This window comes from Cryptomeria japonica, chromosome 10 (genome assembly GCF_030272615.1).
Source record: "Cryptomeria japonica chromosome 10, Sugi_1.0, whole genome shotgun sequence".
NCBI classification, from domain to species: domain Eukaryota; kingdom Viridiplantae; phylum Streptophyta; class Pinopsida; order Cupressales; family Cupressaceae; genus Cryptomeria; species Cryptomeria japonica.
The window spans coordinates 697,848,696-697,869,210 of NC_081414.1; the positions used below are offsets into that span (position 1 = coordinate 697,848,696).

Below are 20,515 nucleotides of genomic sequence, written 5' to 3' on the forward strand. Positions count from 1 at the left end.
AAAGAATAAGGATTTGGTGCTCTTTCTTAAATGAGAGATTTTTCTTTGTTTTGGCTTGTTTGTCTGCGTTTCCTTTGTTTTTGTTTCTGGTCGAGGTTGCTCCCCTATTTTGTTGTTGTTTCTTGTCGGTTTGGCTGTTGGTTGGCTATTGTAAAACTTTAGGTTTTGAGTCCTTGTAAAACTCGTTTATCTTTATCAAAAACAAGTGATTTAGAAACTATTAACAACTAAGAGTCTAAATTGGATAGGTAAGTAAAATGGTTTTGAACCACATTGAATATTATGCATTAAATATTTTTATTTATCCAAGGAAGAAATTTCGATTTAATAACTAACTAGACATGCCCTATTTAGGGGGTGAAAATTCTATTTAAAGTGACCTTAAGGTGCTACTATGCAAGTGTAATGAGCAAGAGTAAAAAACACTATTTGCAAGTGTAGAAGGATTGCAAATAGAGGAGAAGGAATGAAGGATTATATGTAATATTTATTTTAAAATAATACAAATAGAAGTCTCTTCTTTCTAGAGTTTTTCCTAGAAGGGTTTCTCCATGCAGACACAGTATTATGTGTTTAATTCTTTTGTTATATACATATTCGAGTTTCTAGTTTATTTTTCTATAACTTCTCCATTTGGTTATGCATTGAATAAAATCTAATTTATAGTTGAAATTAGATTTCCATAATACGGTTGTTCACAATCATTTCTAACAATGTATAACAAGATACCAAGGTCAAAAAATGATAAATAATTACAAAAGCCACAAAAATTGCCAAATATATACAAATACCATAAATAAGAGTATGGAAAAAATCTCTTAATATTAATGAAAAAATACTAATCATATAATATGAATCACTTAACGGGAAAATATATACATTCATATTCAAGAGCTATACAGAAATATTCTTCATTGAATGACAATAAGCCTTAAACAATTTCGTAAAAAACTAATTTTGATAGTTTGAATAGGATTAGAACCAAAGAATCACGATTCTAGAAAGATAGAGTTAACAGTAGAATAACATTCACTCATTGTAAAAGTATTGCACCAAATAGCAAGCCAAAAGATAGGTATAAATATATACACCCTTTACTTATAATTGGATATGCATAAAGGTGTCACAAACATAAATATAGAATTGTATATATAAATAAGGAAGAGATAAAAGATTAAAAAAAATTATAGGAAAGAAAATGTATGCATATGGTTGGATGCGTGTGTCTAAAAAGAAACTTTATATTTAAATATAATCCATACTATATAGATGAATATAGATTAACAAAAATATTGAGACTATCCTATATTATGTTGTTATAAATGTTATAACTATTAATTAATTCTTTTCAACATTTACACATGTTCTTTCTTACCATATGCATCACATGAACTCTATTCTTATCCATGATACTAGAGTATCAATATAAGCTCCCAAGTATTAAGCACAAATTTTTAGTTTATCACATTCTTGTTAGTTTTAGCTAAATATTTGTAGCTCTTAATAGTTATGTATCTATATTTTTTGTGTTAATGAATAGTGAATTTATAGATAATAATGAATATTTAAATATGATATACTTTCAAATTAGAAACTATGATTGATAAGTTAATAATTTTTATTCATAATTTTAAAATATTTCGCTATAAATATGTAAGGAGGATTTTGACTACCAAATATGAATTCACAACTATGAACTTTTTATGTACCCATGATCTTATCTTGTGTAATTTGTAAATGTTTGTCCTTTAATTTTCCTTATCACCCTTGATTTATTCTTTGTGTTTCATGAATGCCTAGAATCCTAATGTTATTTTAAAATATCTTAAGGGATTTATATTTTATAGCAAGGAGTTTGTGTTTCATGAATGCCTAGGGTCCTAATGTTATTTTAAATTATATAAAAGATTCTCATTTTATAGAAAGGAGCTTTTGCCTAGATTAAGCAATGAAAACCAAACCATGATCAAATACAACAAGGAGATTTTGCCTCTAAAATAATTGTGCACAAAATTAAGTTCCTTTTAGTGTACTAATTGAAGTGTGTATCTAACACAAATTATAATCAAATATAGCTCTCAAATCGTGTATGATTAGAATGAATGCATTGGGTGTCTTTAAATAGAAGTAAATAGCAAGATCTCTTGCAAACTTGTGTTTACTCAAACCTAAGCATGAAAAGTAAAAATTAGAAGTTGGTAAAATCTTTTTTTTTTTTTAAATAGTTGGTCAAATCTAAATTCTAAAAATGAATCCATGGTTATAATGACAACCTCATGATCATGGTAAAAAAAATTGGGAGCTAGATCAAAGTGGTAGGTGTGTGCATTTAAATAAGCGTGAACATAGAACTAATAAACAACTAAATAAGACAAATATATGAGAACACATCAAAGATAATGAATAATAATTGTATGAAAAAATATATAATAGAATATGTAGATAACATAAAGTAGGAGGATCAAATTTACATAAAAATATGTCATTTGTCAATAAATCCATACATTAAAACACTTGCCTCAAAATAAATATTAAATTAAATTAAAAAAATAACTTAAATATAATTCTATAGATACAATTGAGCCATGAATCTAATAGCCAATTCCAAAATTAATATAATAAATTACATTATTTTTTATTTTTCCCAGAAATCGTACAATTGACATGTGCAAAAGGAAGAGAAGTCTAAATAGAAAACTGTAATGTAATCCCCCCGAAGAGTTGACAAAGTAAAATAAGCCATCTTTATTTTTTTGTTTTAATTCATTTATGGGGGCACTTAAATCTTGATTTTAATTGATTGTTAAGATTATTCAAAGCAAATGTTGAGCTTTGCACTGCTATACATATTTGCAACATTCACCTAATTATCACAATGATATCTTTGCAGCATAATATAAACTTATATAAGCTTGTTTGGTTTTTTAAGCATCCAACTAATTGTCACAATGATATATTAGCAGCATAATATAAACTTATTTAAGCTTTTTTAGTTTTTTAAGCATTCACCTAATTGTCACAATGATATCTTAATAGCATAATATAAGCTTATATAAACTTCCAAATGACTTGAAATATGAACCAAAACTAGAGAAAACGTATTACATATTTTCCACCAAATCAAAAACAAGATTGAATGACACAATGAAAACAAAATGTTACATGCAAACTAAAACCATGAACTTTTGCAAAATACAACCAAATGCTCAAATGACAAAATGAAAACAAACAATTTACATTTATTACCTTGAATGTTATAATTTGTATCCATCAACCATATTCATATTGCAGCCATGAGGTAGCTAGACATCAAAAGGAAGATTATTTAGATAACCAATGTTGGGCACTTGTCGTGCATCTTTGATGTCAGTCTTTCCTGTGTTGAATATGATCAAACCATGTTACAAAATATTTACATATATTAATAAGCTTTCCCTTTTTAAACAGATTAAATTGCAATGTTGGTGCTAATACAAAGGCATATTACATAAGAAGTGAATCACAACTCTGCAAAAACATGCCACCTTATGCTAATTGTAATTGCTATGACATCATAAAAGTCACACTCATTAATAGAGCAACAAATCAACAATAAACATGTCCAGACATGAGATTTAAAAACTATGGTTTATCTTTGAATTTGAAGGACAATATCATACAAAATTATTTGTCTAGGTTCACCATTAAATTCAGCTTTTTACATGTCAATTAATCACTTTTTCACATTCTTCCATCATATATTTGGATAGTCTAATTTTGAAATAAGTGTCATTTTAAACAATCATTCAAAAATAAAAATGGAATCAAATGCAAAACAAGAGAACTCTACACCAAACTTCTATATATAGATCACAAAAAAGATTAAATGCAACACAATAATACTAGAATCAACTCAAAATATTACACATGACTTCATTGTGATTTGATTTGTTATTTGACTAGTTAATATGTGAATGCTCCTTTGATTGAAGACTACTTGATTGGACATCATTTATTTAGCTCAAGTGACGATGGATGATGAAATAAGGGAAGGAGTGCTTGAATTTTAAATTTTTAAAAAAAGGAATGAATGGTAAAGATTTGATGGTGAGAGCAATGGTGGAGAATGCTTGAATGAATTACCATAAGAACAAAGGAGAGAATGGAAGGTTGAGATGAAGGTTGTTAGATTATATTTGAAAGTGGATATAGGAAAGCTATATATTCTTGAAATTGGTGGAGAGAATGATAGAAATATGTTTGAGAGAATATAATTATTATTTAATTATTTTTGTTTCTTTATTGATTTATTTATTTACTATTGAATGATAGAAAAAGAATAATTAATTGTGAAATACCAATTATGATTAGGTACACTGAAAAAAATTTAGGTGTTCAACAGCGTAACACATTTAACATACAATCCAAATGCTCACCCTATTTGATATGTGCGGAAGGAACATAACGCTGAGGAGGAAATTCCGAAGAAGCGGGCTAAACTACCTTTATTGTTGGCTTTAATTAAAAATTATTTCCCACCCCAATAATTTGTCATCCAATTCACTTAATTGATGGCTTACTAAGAGAAAACGTTAAGTTTCCTTGTATTGTGCGGGGCATCAAAACTGTGGAATTAAAATTTGTCTTAATAGAATAACACCGAGAATATGTGAGGTGTACACGGCTTTATTTAATTTGTTTGGTTTTAAGAAAATAAATACCCGGTGAGCTCAGTCCTCAACCGACCGGTAAAGATACAGATTGAAGATGTTAGATTGGGAATAATCTCACTTTGGTGTGTAGAGGGTATGTCGAAGTAGATTAATAAAAAGAATTATATTTGTATATCAGGGGTCAATTAATAGGTCATTTAGCAAATAATGTTGTTTGAGCAATAATGGTCTGAATAGAGTAGTCATGGCTTGAAATCAACTATACATCCACTTATAAGGATCCAAACATGACTGAAATAAAACCTTTGAATCGAGAAGATAATTAGGGTCCATTACTAATAGGGGAGGGAGAGAGATGTGGAAATGAGATGGAGATGGGGATGGAGGGAGAGAGAGAGAGAGAGAGGGAGGGGTTAGAGATATTGGGTAAGGAGAAATTGTGTGTGTGTGTGTGTGTGTGTGAGAGAGAGAGAGAGAGAGAGAGAGAGGTGGATGAATAGAGAGAGAGACATTTATAAAGATAGAGAAAGTTAGTGGGATAGAGATCAAAATCTAGAGAAGAAGAGATAAAGAAAATAAAGAGGAAGCGGGAGAGGGAGAGATAAAGAGATATAGATGCTGAGATAAATCGATAGAGAGATAGAGATAAAAAAGAGATCTTTAGAGAGAGAGAGAGAGGTGGGGTTGAGAGGGAGAGATCTAGCTTGAGGAAGAAAGAGACGAGAGGGGAGAAAGGGAGAGAGATAGTTTGAGGAAGAGAGAGAAGAGGAGGGGAGAGGGAGATAGATAGGTAGATGGAGAGAATAGGAGAAAGAGAAAGAGGGAGATAGGTAGAGAGAAAAAAAGAGGAGGGAGAGATGGAGATGTAGCCCATTATATAGAATGGGAGAGGGAAAGGAAGAGACTTGGAAAGATATAGGGAGGTTGAGGTAGATAAAGATATGGTTAAAGGAGAGAGAGGAGTGAGAGGAAGGAAGATAGAGAATTATAGAGATAGAGATATGGAGTAGGAGAGATAGAGGGAGAGATGATGTGAATGTGAGAGAGGTAGAGAGCTCCAAGGAGAGGGGTACATAGATGGGTATAGGGAGAAAACTTAGAGAGAGAAGGGGGGGGAGATATAGAGATAGAGATAGAGGGAGAAATAAGGAGTGTAAGAGAGAGAGAGAGAGAGAGAGAGAGAGAGAGAGAGAGAGAGAGAGAGAGGGGGGGGGGGGGGGGTAGGAGGAGGAGGAGGGACAAAAATAAACAGACGAGAGAGGGCTACAGATATAGAAAGAGGGAGTGATATGGAGAGAGGGAGATATGGAAGGAGACCAAGGAAAAGGGAGACTATGAGAGAGGGAGAGATTGTGAGATAAAATCAAATAGATAATGAGATATAGATAGTGTAGATAACAATTAATATAAAATTATTTATTATTTTTCTTATTTTAAAATTTTAATATAAAATATTAAATACTATCAATTATATTTATAATTAATTATAATTTTTTATTTTCAAAAGTATAAGAAAATCCTATCATAGCTCAAATACATTCAATGTGACTATTTTCTCTAATATATGGTTTTAATTCTATTTAAGCTAATCAAATGAAATTAAATGCAAAATTTTATTATTGTATTTACTACCTGATGCAGAGCTACGAAACAAACTAGGTGAAAACCTTCTCTCACCCACAACTACTATGTCCAAGACAAGTTCTCTTGTTTGTTAAAGGTGTGAACAACACACCTACCAAATTCTCAACTCACACAATAATTTGTGTGACTGGAACCATACTGGTTTAGTATCTTCCGGTACCAGTATGATGAAAACACTCTACCCTTGTGTGAACTGGTTTGGTATCTTCCGGTACCAGTGGGATGGGAAACCTATTGTATTTTTTCTATTGGTGGTCCAACCAACACAAAACACCCATAAGATCGGGCTATCAGTTGTGTTAGGGAATACTTGCCTCACAATTGTCCTATTGTCTAGTAGCCCTACCGATTGAGTTTTCCAAACACAACTTAACAAAATTCCAAAGGAAAAGACAAAATAAATGTAGATTCAGATACCCTTTATCTAGTTACACAATTCTCCAAAGGATTAGACTCTAACCACAAGTTGAAGGGTTTGTACCCTTATTGTCCTTCCAGACCTAATTAAGCCAATTAGGTCTAATTTACAAAGCAAGTACCCCTTGTATTAGTTCCCTGACTAAAAAAACACTTCTTCAAGGTGGGTTAAGGTGTCAAACCACCAAATCCAAGGTTTCAAGACTTTATCCCATCTTTTTCATCTTCTACAAGTGATTTCCACTTCTATAGTTCAAGCGGTCACATAGAGATGCCCACCTAGGGTCAATTCAATCTTTTCAAGCTTGGAGCCTTCCTATAAACCAACACCAAAATCTTATGGTACAATGGTCCTTCTAACATTTCCCCCACAAGTCGTTTGGTCCTCCGGTAAAAATCTCAAATTAAGGGCATCTTTACAGTGAAACCCTAGGTGTTGGTGGGGTTTGTGACCAGTCTGGTTAGATTTGGATGGATCCCTACAACCCGACTATTAAAAAACCTCAAACTTGATTCAAATTAAAGGTAAGAGACTTCCCTAACTCATCCAATTGGTTTCAAGTATCCATCAATCCATACTAATAAAAAATAAACAGCAAAAACACAGAATTTCATAAAACTCCAAGTATATTGTATTGCTCCAAACTCCAAAACATCATCAAGTTTCATCAATTCAATAACTACGCCAAAAAAAAATTGGAATTGATCCAAGTGGGCATAATATAGCCTCCCTAATGGTTTCCAACCACTTTTCAAACTTTGGAACTGTTGGAGGATTAGTTATCCATTTTTACAACATTTTGCAATGACAACAAAAGTTGTCAACTTGCAGTTTTCAACTTTGGCAACTCCAAGGTGTATTTGACCTATTCCAAGGATTGGTCTGATGTTTCTAAGACCAATATTTATTTGCTTGACTCATGCCTAAACTCCTATTGACCCACATGTTCATTTATCCATGGTGGCTTATTAAATGCAACCATGACAATGTCTTACATCAATTGGCTCTTATTGACTCACAAAAATATCAACCTATTACAGATGATCATTTTCACCTTATGGGTGATATTAGGCTCTTTTAGACTACATTTGTGTCTTCATTTGTGTCTTTGGGTGCTCCTACACCATTACCTCTTAGAAACTTTTTTTATAATAAGTAGAATTCAAATGTGTTGACTACAACTAATTTAATAAACCTACTTATAATGAAGTGCTTCAAAACTATTTGGTTTAGAGATTAGGTAATAGAATATTTATTAGTACATGATACTCAAATAAAAGTTAGCATGTACTTCTTCTTATGCATTGCAACTTGTAACAACTTGTAACAAGCATAATGATGATATGATAAAATTTAAAATATATTAAAGTTTAATATTTAAATCTTTATCAAGCATCACAACAAGATTTGAATACAGTGATACATAGTTTATTTACATATTTTGAAATACTTATTCTATCAAGTCTTACAACTATTGCATCTTGGCAAATAAATTTTCACCATCTTCTCGACCATATTTTGGTCATCTACTTTTGAACCAAGTTTCACATTTAAAATCATTTAATTTCTAGAATTAATTCAATATTTATTATTTTCAATCCTAATTCATATCTATAAATTGATTATTTATTATGTTTCTTTGATTATTTATTAATCTAGAATATTTATGTCCATAAAAAGAACCATTTAATTAGCACTCCTTATTAGTTAATGTTAATCAGTAATTTAAAATTAATTAACAGTAAGTGAAAATAATATAAGATGGGTTCTTGAATAATCGCTATCTTCATTAGTAAACTCATTTAATATTGTGATGGTGAAAGTAGAATTCTTGATTGAAAATAATATAAGATGGGTTCATGAACAATCGCTATTTTCATTAGTAAACTCATTTAATATTGTGATGGTGAAAGTTGAATTCTTGATTGATCTTCATTAGTAAATTCATGTAATATTCTGATGACGAAAGTTGAATCTTGAATATCAATCAATATCTTTATTAATAAATAATAAACTCATTTGATACTCTAATAACGAAAGTTGAATTCTTGAATGTCAATTACTATCTTCATTAATAAACTTAGTTAATACTCTGATGGTGAAAGTTGAATTCTTGAATGTCAATCGTTATCTTCCTTAATAAAATTTATATACATAAGCATGGTTAACTTTCTTTAACAAGAGCTGCACTGCAGCGAAGTTCCTGCCAAAATGCCAACAGGATAGTTTTGCAAATCAGGGACCAGGTTCCAGCTTACACGATTATGCTTGAAATAACAGATTTCTGGGAGGGATAATGTTCTTACTCATTAGAGCATATATATATATGCACATGCTTGGAATTGACTAACTCAAATACAAAAATATCAAGCACAGGCACTTGAAATTGGTGCAGCCATTGAATCCTGAGGTTCCCACTACAAAAGAAATTAGCAAGTAGTCATTAGTTGTTTCTTTCAATGTTTTTATGTAAACGTCTAAATGAGATGGTCCCACAGAGCTACTCGGTATATTTTTTCTAAGAGTAGGAAGAATATGGTTGTTACCAGGATGTATGGTGGAGTCTACAAGCACGTAAAGTGTTGAAACGAGTTGTTGCCTTTGTCTTTCTGTGTAAGGGACATACAATGTAAAGAGAAATAAAATCAGAACACAAATGCTCAAAGAAATAAAATCTCTTTCCATTATTATACAGAATGCTCAAAGAAATAAAATTTCTTGAAAACTTTCTGTAATAGAAAATTAGATGCCTCCTCTACAAGGCTTCTGAAAAAACATAAATATGAAATGCCTCCTTAAAAAGCTCCTCATAGTATTTTCTAAAATCACAAACTCTGAGCGTTTCCTTTTCTGAAAAACAAGCCTATGTAAGAAAAAGTTTTAATCCATTTTGCTCGACCCTGGAGCAGATATGTCCCAGAGATATGAATACACAGGCAGGAATAATACCAATGTAGAGGCCTAGAGGCCTGTTCTAAACGTTGAAAACACATAACAATTGCAAACTGGAAGGAAGATACCAGTTAGTCAGTGACCCTGGTCTTATACATGGAAATGGACAAATTAGAGATATTATATGCTTGCAAATACATCAACGAATCTCTCAAGATTTTGTTCCTTAGTTTTGTAGTTAATATAATAGGCTTCCTTGAAGGGTTGAAAAGTGAAAGGCTTGTAGCGTCGTTGGTACTTATCGTCCACAAGATCTGAGGGCGCCAAAATCTGCAGATCATCTGAAAAGAGCACAACATAGGCAACAGATATACGTTCCTTCCATCCTTTATAAACAACTTGATGTTCTATACTGTGGAACCTTCCATTGGTCCATACCTGCACTCAACTCCATTTAGTTTATGAACAACAGAAATATGTATTTGAACTAATAATGGGTCTGCGTTAAAGAATTTAACACCTTGAGGAGATCGCTTGCCATAACAACAAATGAATAAGGTACAGGAATAACGTCCAACCACTTCCCTTCCTTTGATTTTACTTGAAGACCCAGGGTATTGTTAGTGTAAAGCATTGAGAAGCAGCCGATATCTGTATGTGGATGCATAACCTCCTCGTCCATTTCTTTGTCCTTGGGTGTGTAGTGGTTTATACTCATAAAAGAATAGCACTTCTCAAAATCAGAATGGAATAGTGACTTGACGTCCAGATTGAGGCTGGCAAGGAATATTTTACTCATCTTATTGTGCAGTTTGGTCATGCTTGATATGAAAGTCCTCATGACGTTACTGACATGCAAAAGAAAACTCAATCAGAAGGCATGCTTCTGAATTTTAAACACTAAGAACTAGCATCTCAAGCTTGAAACCGAAACACTTGTAAGAAGTTTAACAACATTCTTGTCCTTTAATTCAATCAAGCATCTGCATAGGAATTTGTAATGGCAGATCTATGTGTATCTGCGAATTGTCATATGGATTAAATATCATTTTTGGCATAGGTGAAAACGTTGATTTGAATCTGTAGATTTTGTTGTAATGACAAATCTACATGCAACATTGAAACCTCTACCTGCATTGAATCTATCTGAATTATAGCAAAGAAAGTGTTAGACTAACTACCACACCTTAACAACTTAATCTGTTAAACTAACGATCACTTTGAACATAACTGAAAATAATGTTTTTGAAATTTCCTAACGCCTACAGATTTTGAGGTACAAATCTTAAAATAAGCTACACTGAGCTCTAATGTTTACCCAATAAAACACCCTAAAATACACAGAGAGGAAACATAGAGAGTACCGTATTGCCTGAATTATTGCACGTCAACAGGCTTAAATACTTTTGTACAAATAAGTATATGGTAATATCTGACAATAAAATAGTTTTCGAAATTGAAAATGGCAGGCTAGAAAACAACTGATCTATTTATGGGGAAAAAACAAACATGTATTTCCACTGACACGTTGCTATGAGAAATATTAAACTTTATTTGATTGTTGGTATTTGGTAAGGGCTAGATGAAAAGACAAATGTATCCAATTTACCAAAGCAAGATCCGTATGGTCTAATAAACACTATCATAAATATACTAGTTTTTAATACGAAATGGCAGCCCAGTGCCCATCTGACCTCTAGAAGAAATGGAATTGTTAACCTACCGCTGATGTTTACCTCTGAATTTTTTTTAACTATGTGCCAATAGTTTTGAAAAGAGAAAAAGGCAAAATAACGTGTCAGTTGGTTAAGCTCTGTGTTAACATGGTATCAATAATTAAATCATAAACAATACGAAATAAACAATCGATCATCAACGATTATGAAATTTAGAAAGAAATGGGATAACAAATCTAAGTGGGTGACAAACCAGAACTTTGGGTTTCCCTCTTCCGGCCATAGCCTGTCATGCAATTTCTGCATTGTAGCTAAATCAGGCAGGCACTCCAAATCGAAAGTCCCATTGTTAGCAGAACGAGCATCCGGATTGTACACTATGGCTCTTTCCTTAACCTCTACTGGTAGAGCAAATAGTTCCTCATGAAGGGCCTCCAAATCTTTGAGAAGATCCAACGGAACTCCATGGTTGACAATGGTGAAACATCCATTCTTTTCACAGGCTTCTCATACTGCTGCCGCCAAGTTGTGGCTATGAATTTGTGATATGTCAATCACAGGGCAAAAAAGTTAGTCGGCACTGCCTAACATACGATGCTAAGCTTTTTGGCGAATCATCATATAAATTATAGTTTACAGATCATTTTAGATCCGATCATTCAAGAGCGGGGATTTTGAGTTGTGTTCATGGTACGTGGACTGTTTATACGGTGCATGCAAAATGTGTTTGTACTAGAAAAAATGGCAGTTTTGAATGCATATGCAGAGAGACGGGTGGACGAAAATTGCAACAGGGACAAGGGAACAACAGCGATGTCAGAATGAATGCCCCAAGACCTCTCTCTTCTCGCCCTCTCTTGGGTAGTCGTGTGTTCTCTCCTATAAAAAACTGTGCACACTTCTGAATGCGTCTGTCAGCCGTCTGCAAGGCCAATCATAAGCGGCCAAAATATTTTCTATCCAAATTGCTGGTAAAAAATACGCAGAATGATAGGTAGACCTAAGAAAATAGGAAAACATTTGAAGGAAGTGATTTATGATTGGTTGCTTAGCATCAGGTTAATCAGACGTTAATGAAAAACCCCTCCACTATAGTTTCCTGCAGTGGCAGGAACTAACAAGCTTCCCACACTGCCGATGCTTATATCAATGTAATAAATTATATTATTTTTGCTTTCCTTCTGTAAGATGCTGAGTACACGTATAGTATGAAACCAAGAATATGTGAGGTGTGCACGACTTTCTTTAATTTGTTTGTTTTTAAGAAAATAAAATGCTGGTCGACCTCAGTCCACGACTGGCCAGTAAAGATAGAGATGGAAGATGTGGAAGATTGGGCTTTCATTCGCTGTGGACCATTAAACGCTCACTTCAATACTATATAAAAAATAATTGTTTGAAGAATGTTTAGTTATATCGGCCCTTACTAGAAAGTGCTTTTAGTTGCCTTACACTACCCTTATTGTTGGATTTAATAAATTTATCCACATAAAAAATATTCAGCACCGTGTGGCTTGACTTAGTCTGAAGACTTGTGTTTAATTGGTTCTCCGCCTCCATTGTTGACTCGACCAAATTAACGCTAAGCGTTCCACTGTTATAAATAGTTAGCCATCTCTATATGGGATAATCGATTCTAGTTGTGAAAATGGGTGCTCTCAGAATTCGTAAGCAAACAATGTGGTCGGATTTGCCTGATCATTTGATGGAGAGAATACTGGAATGCCTTCCAGTGGACTGCTTCTTCCGTTTCAGGGCTGTTTGCAAGACCTGGAATACTCTCTTCTCATCACCTCACTTCAATTCCATAGCCAGAAATAGTCAGCCATTTCTCATTCTTTGCCCTGCCAAAACCCAATTGCCCTCGCTAATCTATTCCTTCATCACCCACACTTGGCGAACCATATCTTTATCTTTCATACCTCATGATTGCCCCATCAATTTCAGAGGATCTGCTTCCGGGTTGCTCTTGGCAGACATTAACGCCAATGTTTTCTTTGGCTTTAATTCTTCAATGCTATGTGTTTGCAATCCTCTTACCCAAACGTACACCACGCTGCCACAGATGGTTTTTGTGAGTAGAATTATGGCCAAGGCAATTTTACCAGCGGGTAATAAGACGGAAGAATATACAGTCATGGTGGTGGGCAGGAGCAGCAGTGATAAGGTTATAGTAGAAGCATACAATTCTACGACCAAGACATGGAAAGTTGCAGGCAGCATTCCTGATGTGATTATAAGAAACGAAAACATGTTCTTCTGTAAGGGCTCTTTGTTCTGTGTGACTGCCACTGGCGGCATAATGGCCTACAATATTGAACAGGAGATCACCACAATTATGGCCATGCCCACAGCAGACGCCGAAAATTTGTCGATTCGGCTTGTTTGTTGTAAGACTGGTGTTTTTGTGGTTGGGGCAACCGAAGATAATCACTGTTTGAAAGGCGTAATTATGTGGGAGTTAGTTTCTCCCAAGACGTCAATGGAGGACTACAAGTGGGAAGAGATTGGGAAAATGCCCAGCTCTGTGTGTGAGGAATTTAGGAGGAGCTCTAATTCAAATTGGTTTGAGTGTGTGGGAATGGGAGATAAGATCTGTTTCAGAGCTAATGAGAGCATGGAGATACTTGTGTATGATTTGAACAAAAGCTCTTGGAATTGGCTGCCCAAGTTTCCTGCAGATTTGAGATATGTGAGCATGAGATGCCTTCCACTAGAAATTATGACTGGTACTGAATTCTCTTAAGTTTATTTGTATTGAGCGGTGCATGAACAGTGGGGAATGAAAACTTTATGAATAGAATGAGAGCAAGAATATGTAGGACTAAGCGCAGGAGGTGGCATGAATTTCTTTAATTGTTTATTTGTATAAAATAAAAAGCTGGTCAGCTCAGTGAACATGAGTGACAGGTAAAGACAGAGATAGATGAGCTGGGGATTGGATTTCCATGTGCTCCATCAGCTGTTGACTATTAAACGCTCAATTGAGCGACTTGTATAATTTTGGTTTGAAGGTTGTTTAGTTATATTAGGTGACTTTTTTTATTTTAAAATAAAATGGAATTATTTATCATTTGTGTTTGAATGAGATGATAGTAGAATGGTAAGATTTGAGAGCAGCAAGTCTTATTTATTATTTTTCTCATTGTGACAATCAATAAATTTAAATTATTTATATCAATTATTTGATATTTTAAATTATTTTTTAAAAGGTTTTAAATTATTTTAATTTAAGTGTGTACAATCATGAATTTTTCTTAATATCAAGTTTTTTAGGATTTCTATTTCATTTATAAAGCTTTCAACAAGTGTCAGAGCTTATAAACTCTTCATTATAGAACTCTTTAACTGATTTGTTATAGAGTCAGCAGGGTGACCTTTTAGTCTGGATGCCAAACCCTTCAGGGTGCTTTTTGGTGTCTTCAGTTGTCTCTATGCTATCCTTTTCTTCCGCCCCTCCTCCTATTTGGGCTAAAGCCTGGATCAAACACCTTATTCCTAAGATCAATATCTTCTTTTGAATTTTGCTCCAAAATAAAGTGTTGACGGTTGATAATCTTTGCAAGCATGGCTTTCAAATCCCCAACCGGTGTTACTTATGCAAGGAAGTTGCAGAATCGTCTAATCATCTCTTCATCCACTGCCCGTATGTGGCTTCTATCAAGGGAAGATTTCTTGCTCGCTAGAACTTATCTTGGTTATTTCCTACTTTGTTGGAGGACCTTTTCTTCCAATGGAATGCCCCCTCTTTAAATCCCACTATTCGAATGTTATGGTCTTTTCCCTTTCCCCACATTGGCTAGGAGTGTGGAAGGAGCATAATAATAGATTATTTATGGATAAGGAGGCTCCACACAATATTGTGTTTGAATGAATATACAGACTAATTGCGGAGAATTTAAATAGCATCCCTTCTAATGCAGATAAAATGGAGACTATTGTATGTACAACCTATGATCTTAAGATGGCGAGAGATTGGCATATCAAAGGTGATATTTCTAAGGCTTCTAGACTAGGGAAAAAGGATTGTCAAGATGTTAGTTAGATTCATCCCTCAAGGGGATGGATAAAAGCTAATTTGGATGGGGCAGCTAAGGGTAACCCTGGGCTGACTGGGAGTGTTAAGAGATCACTATGGCAATTTTGTTTCGGTTGTGGTACTCTCCTTGGGCTCTCAGTCAAATCACATAGCCGAAGCCATAGGAGCTTTCTAGGTTATTGATCTAGCTAGTAAAATGAATATCAAAAACATATGGATTGAGGGGGATTCAAAAAATATTATCGAATGCCCTCTAGGAAATTCCCCCCCATCACGAACCATAAAAAGTTGGATTGATGATGACAAATCCCTCTTATCCAACTTTGAGAAGGTTAGAATTTCCCATGCGTTAAGGGAAGCTAATGCGGTGGCCGATTATTTGGCCAATGAAGGGATCAAGCTTATAGGCCGACGGACATGGCATACCTATAATTAATTAGAATTGATTTTCAAAGCCTTAAACGACTATGATGTCACGCATGGTAAAGTTGTCATTTCTAATAATGATTAAGTGGATCAGAGAAGGGTATTGTTTCATCATTCAATACAATGGTGGTGCCTAAATTATCTTTACAAGTTGTGAGGAGTGGCACGTTTTGTGGGTGCCTTGGTTTCGTTGTTGGTTTTCTGCCAATTTTATCAACTTTGCTACTGAGAAAAGAGAAGTCTGTGAAAAAATGGGGGGAAGCCAGAAGAGAGTAGAGCCAAAAAACTATGAGAAGCATAAGAAAAACCAGCAGGTTTGGAGGCAAATTGTTAGAGGAGGGTTGAGACCTTTCCTCAAGAAACTTCATGGCACTAACCCTGATATATTGAAGTATTTTGCCAAAAATTGGAAGGAGGAAGGAATTGTTCTCTTTGGCAGAAAGGTGAAGATAGACGAGAATATTATTGGGGAAGTTATGGGCCTTTCTACAGAGGGAATGAAGTTCTTTCATAAAAGAAGGATCTTTGATGAAGCGGTTATCAAATTTGTGAAAACCAACAAGGAAAGGGAAGCGCTTGTTAAAGTTTCGAACATCTATTTTGACGTCGACAACATTAAGAAGCTTTGGAGGGAGGTGCTTAGGATTTTAATGGAATACATCACCATGGACGGCAGATTCAACGGAGTCTACGGCTACCATTTCGTCCTCCTCAATCACTTCTGACATAAGGTAAGGATCTATTTTTCCTACTACTTGTTGTGCTCTCTGAAACATTGTCTTTAGGAACACCATAATAGCCCTGGGAATTACCTTATCCGGCATGTTGGTTTCATTCAACTTATTCATGAGCACTTTGCTAACATGTCGGCTTCGTCTAATCCCATTTCGGCCTTGGCCTGAAAAGGGTATGATACTGAAACTAGTTTGTCTAAGGAAAATGATGAATGGGATTCTGATTGGGAAGAGGAAAATACTCCCCCCTCTAAGAAGGTGCCTAAGAAAACCCCTTTGAGTAAGCCTTCGGGTAAAAAAGATCTCTCTATAAAAACCCTTTCTAAAGCTAAAAACAAGGTGAAGGCCCTTCCTAAGAAGAAGTTGGTTTCTTAATCCAAGTACATGCCAAAAGACTCCTTTGATGCCACTAATCCCTCTGAAGGATCCTACTATTCTCACCCTACCACCGACAAAGAGAATAGGCCTCGATTCCCTAAAGACCTCAAACCTGAAGACCATTACTTTAAACCAAATTGGGAATTTCAAGATGACTAAATAGCAAGTTTAACATAAAATTTTGATAGGGTGGAATTATGGAGGCTAGCGGTGTTGAGGTAGAGTGATGGAAGAGATGGAACTAGAACTATGCATATTCATGTTTGTTTTAATAGAAGTGGAATGATTCCAGCAAACACACTACACACCAAAGAAGCAATATAGTAGAACAAGTATTAATGTAAGATGTCATCTATTTGTTTGATGGGGGATGGATCATGCATAATAGGATGAGAGAGCTTGAGTACCTAGGTGAAACATGCAAAAGGAAATTTTTAATTTATTTTATCTTGGAAGTTATGGGTATGGATTATGTGCACTTAGATGGTGACAAACTTATCTAGATCCTAACATTACCACCATAAATAGAATCATCTTATAAGAAAATAATAATAAATGCAATCCACTCCATCTTGGAATCTAAAAACTCTTCTTTTATTTGATGCATCTTGCAACGCCAATCCATCTCCCTAATTCCTAACTTGAAACTATATCTCAAGTCCTTATCCCCATCACTAAACTAATAAAATATTATAGCCTATGGACCTCATATCCCAATCCTTCATCAATTAAATCATTACAATGCACTCAATCCCAATCGAAAATCACATAGGACAATAAAGGACTAACATAACCCAAAATAAAAACCAAAACATTACCAACCGCGTGGGATAGAACACGGGGAACGAAGCCAAACCCACCGAAAAGGACCCCATCCATTGCCAAGATAGCCAAGGTAGCACCACACCCATTGACCGACACGCCACAGAGGAGAGCCCAAAAAAAACCAAACGACCCAGAGGTAGAAAATAGAAGAGAAACTGGATAAGCCCCCCAAGCAAAGGTCCTGATCTCGTAGTCCCCATCATCTTCAGAGTTGGCATCCTCCTCCCCTGAAGAAATCCTAGAACCAGCACTCTCACCTCTCCCACTGCCGTTCATGGTCTTTTCAATGATACTTTAAAATCAGAGTTAAATACATTGGTAATGGGCATAGTCTCCATTTGGTTATGCATCGAATAAAATCTAATTTATATTTGAAATGAGATTTCCATTATGTAGTTGTTCACCTTCACTTCTAACAATGTATAACAAGAAACCAAGCTAAAAAAAAATTGATAAATAATTACAAAAGCCACAAAAATTGCCAAATAGAAACAAATACCATAAATAAGACAATAGAAAAAAAATATTAATATCAATGAAATAAATACTAATCATATAATATGAAATCACTTAATGGGAAAATATATACATTCATATTCAAGAGCTATACAAAAATATTCTTCATTGAATGACAATAAGCCTCAAACAATTTTGCAAAAACTAATTTTGACAATTTGAATAGGATTAGAACCAAGGAATCATGATTTGAAAGTGGGTGTGATGCAAGATAGAGTTAAAAATAGAACAACATTCACTCATTGCAAAAATATTGCACCAAATACCAAGCCAAAAGATAGGCATAAACATATGCACCCTTTACTTATACTTGGATATGTATAAAGGTGTCACAAACATAAATATAGAATTCTATGTATAGATAAGAAAGAGATAAAAGATACAAAATATTTATAAGAAAGAAGATTTATGCATATGATCGAATGCATGTGTATAAATGAAAATTGTATATTTAAATATAATCCATACTATATAGATGAATATAGATTAACGCAAGTATTGAGACTATCCTATATTATGTTGTGATAAATTTAATAACTATTATTTAATTCTTTTCAACTTTTACACAAGCCCTTTCTTACCATGTGCATCTCTTGAACTCTCTTCTTATCCATGATACTAGAGTATAAATATAACCTCCCAAGTACTTAAGCATAAATCTTTATTTTATCACATTCTTCTTAGCTTTAGCTAAATATTTGTAGCTCTTAATAGTTATGTATCTATATTTCTTTTTGTTAATGAATAGTTAATTTACAAATAATATTGAATATTTGAATATGATATACTTTCAAATTAGAAACCATGGTTGATAAATTAATAATTTCTTTCCTAATTTTAGAATATTTCACTATAAATATGTAAGGATGATTTTGACTATCAAAGATGAATTCACAACTATGAACTTTTTATGCACTCATGAACTTATCTTGTGTAATGTGTAAATATTTGTCCTTTAATTTTCCTTATCACCCTTGATTTCTTCTTTGTGTTTCATAAATCCTAGGGTCCTAATGTCATTTTAAAATATCTTAAAAGATTCTCATTTTATAAAAAGGAGTTTGAGTTTCATGAAAGCCTAAGGTCCTAATGTTATTATAAAACATATAAACGATTCTCATTTTATAGAAAGGAGCTTTTCCCTAAATTAAGAAATCAAAATCAAACCATGATCAAATACAATAAGGATATTTTGCCTCTAAAATAATTGTTCACAAAATTAATTTCCTTTTAGTATACTAATTGAAGTGTGTATTTAATGCAAATTATAATGAAATATAAATCTCAAATTATAGATGATTAGAATTATTTCATTTAGTACCTTTAAATAGAAGGAAATAGCAAAATATCATGCAAACTTGTGTTTACTCAAACTTAAGCATGAAAAGTAAAAATTAGAAGTTTGACACATCTAAATTCTAAAAATGAATCTGTGGTTATAATAACAACCTCATGACCATGGTAAAAAAAAATGGGAGATAGATCAAAGTGGTATGTGTTCATGTAAACAAATCCGAACATAGAACTAATAAATAGCTAAATAAGACAAATATATGTGAACACATCAAAGAGAATGAGTAACAAGTGTCACATAGTGGTCAGTACTTGTTGTTTTAATAAAGTAATAAATGTAATAATTATCTAAGATTTTAATTTTATGTAATAATATTTGCTTGTTTGAACTAACTGATTTGATTAGTATAATTTAAAAATAAAAAAATAATCACTCATTTGAATTATAGTTGAAACTTATAAATATATGCATAGTAGGTTAAAATTATATGTATGCATTGTAATGTGATTTTAATTTTGATTTTAGAAAATGAGATTGTATTAGAAATAATAAGATATATTATAATATTATCTAATTTTATTCCACATTTCTTTTTTTTATAAAAGTGGAATAGAAGAACAGCTGCCAATTACAACTTTTGGAACACAAAATATTGAAACTCCTCGGACCACCCCTCGCTACACAGAACCATTCTCCAATCCATTTATTAGAAAAAAAACTCAAGAAAAAAAATGAAATCACTGTAAGTGAGCATGCCATAATGAAAATTGTGATTAGACAAAGAATAACCCAAATAAGAAGGAGAGCAGGATGTTGAAACCCTGATGGAATCAACAAGAGGTCGAGCCAAGATATTAACTATAAGAAGAGCCAAGCAAACAAAATAAAAACAAGAAACCACTACATATACTGCAAAATTTGCAGTTTCCAAGATCCAAAACTCAACCACCACCTTCCAAGCCTCATGAAAATCATCTGACTGAAGCAGATTACAATGCCACCCAAATTTGTCATATTAGAA

General features: G+C 33.6%; 2 protein-coding genes across 3 annotated transcripts; one reads left to right on the forward strand and one right to left on the reverse strand.

Annotated features, from left to right (window-relative positions):
• Positions 1 to 9,582: 9,582 nt before the first annotated feature.
• On the reverse strand, positions 9,583 to 11,931 carry LOC131066640 (probable 2-oxoglutarate-dependent dioxygenase AOP1). Of its 2 annotated transcripts, none has more exons than XM_059213250.1 (3): positions 11,542 to 11,931; positions 10,127 to 10,454; positions 9,583 to 10,044 (listed from the first exon to the last, which is right to left on the reverse strand). In XM_059213250.1, exons 1-3 carry the CDS (start codon positions 11,586 to 11,588, stop codon positions 9,787 to 9,789), a joined length of 633 nt encoding a protein of 210 aa, XP_059069233.1. In that variant the 5' UTR covers positions 11,589 to 11,931; the 3' UTR covers positions 9,583 to 9,786. The 2 variants fall into 2 exon arrangements, with proteins under 2 accessions (XP_059069233.1, XP_057857437.1); XM_058001454.2 differs by having other exon boundaries at positions 11,536 to 11,927.
• A 999-nt stretch (positions 11,932 to 12,930) lies between these two features.
• LOC131066642 (F-box/kelch-repeat protein At5g15710-like) lies at positions 12,931 to 14,028 on the forward strand. The gene has a single exon (XM_059212695.1). The coding sequence runs from the start codon at positions 12,931 to 12,933 to the stop codon at positions 14,026 to 14,028; it is 1,098 nt and encodes a 365-aa protein (XP_059068678.1).
• Positions 14,029 to 20,515: the final 6,487 nt, after the last annotated feature.

What these genes read in the sequence shown, in the direction of transcription:
- LOC131066642 (XM_059212695.1), top strand. Translation starts at nt 12,931, where the DNA reads ATGGGTGCTCTCAGAATTCGTAAGCAAACAATGTGGTCGGATTTGCCT.
- LOC131066640 (XM_058001454.2), bottom strand. Translation starts at nt 11,588, where the DNA reads ATGCAGAAATTGCATGACAGGCTATGGCCGGAAGAGGGAAACCCAAAG. An exon ending in GAGGGAAACCCAAAGTTCTG is followed by an intron (nt 10,455 to 11,535) that starts GTTTGTCACCCA and finishes TTTGCATGTCAG; the next exon opens with TAACGTCATGAGGACTTTCA. An exon ending in TGGCAAGCGATCTCCTCAAG is followed by an intron (nt 10,045 to 10,126) that starts GTGTTAAATTCT and finishes AGTTGAGTGCAG; the next exon opens with GTATGGACCAATGGAAGGTT.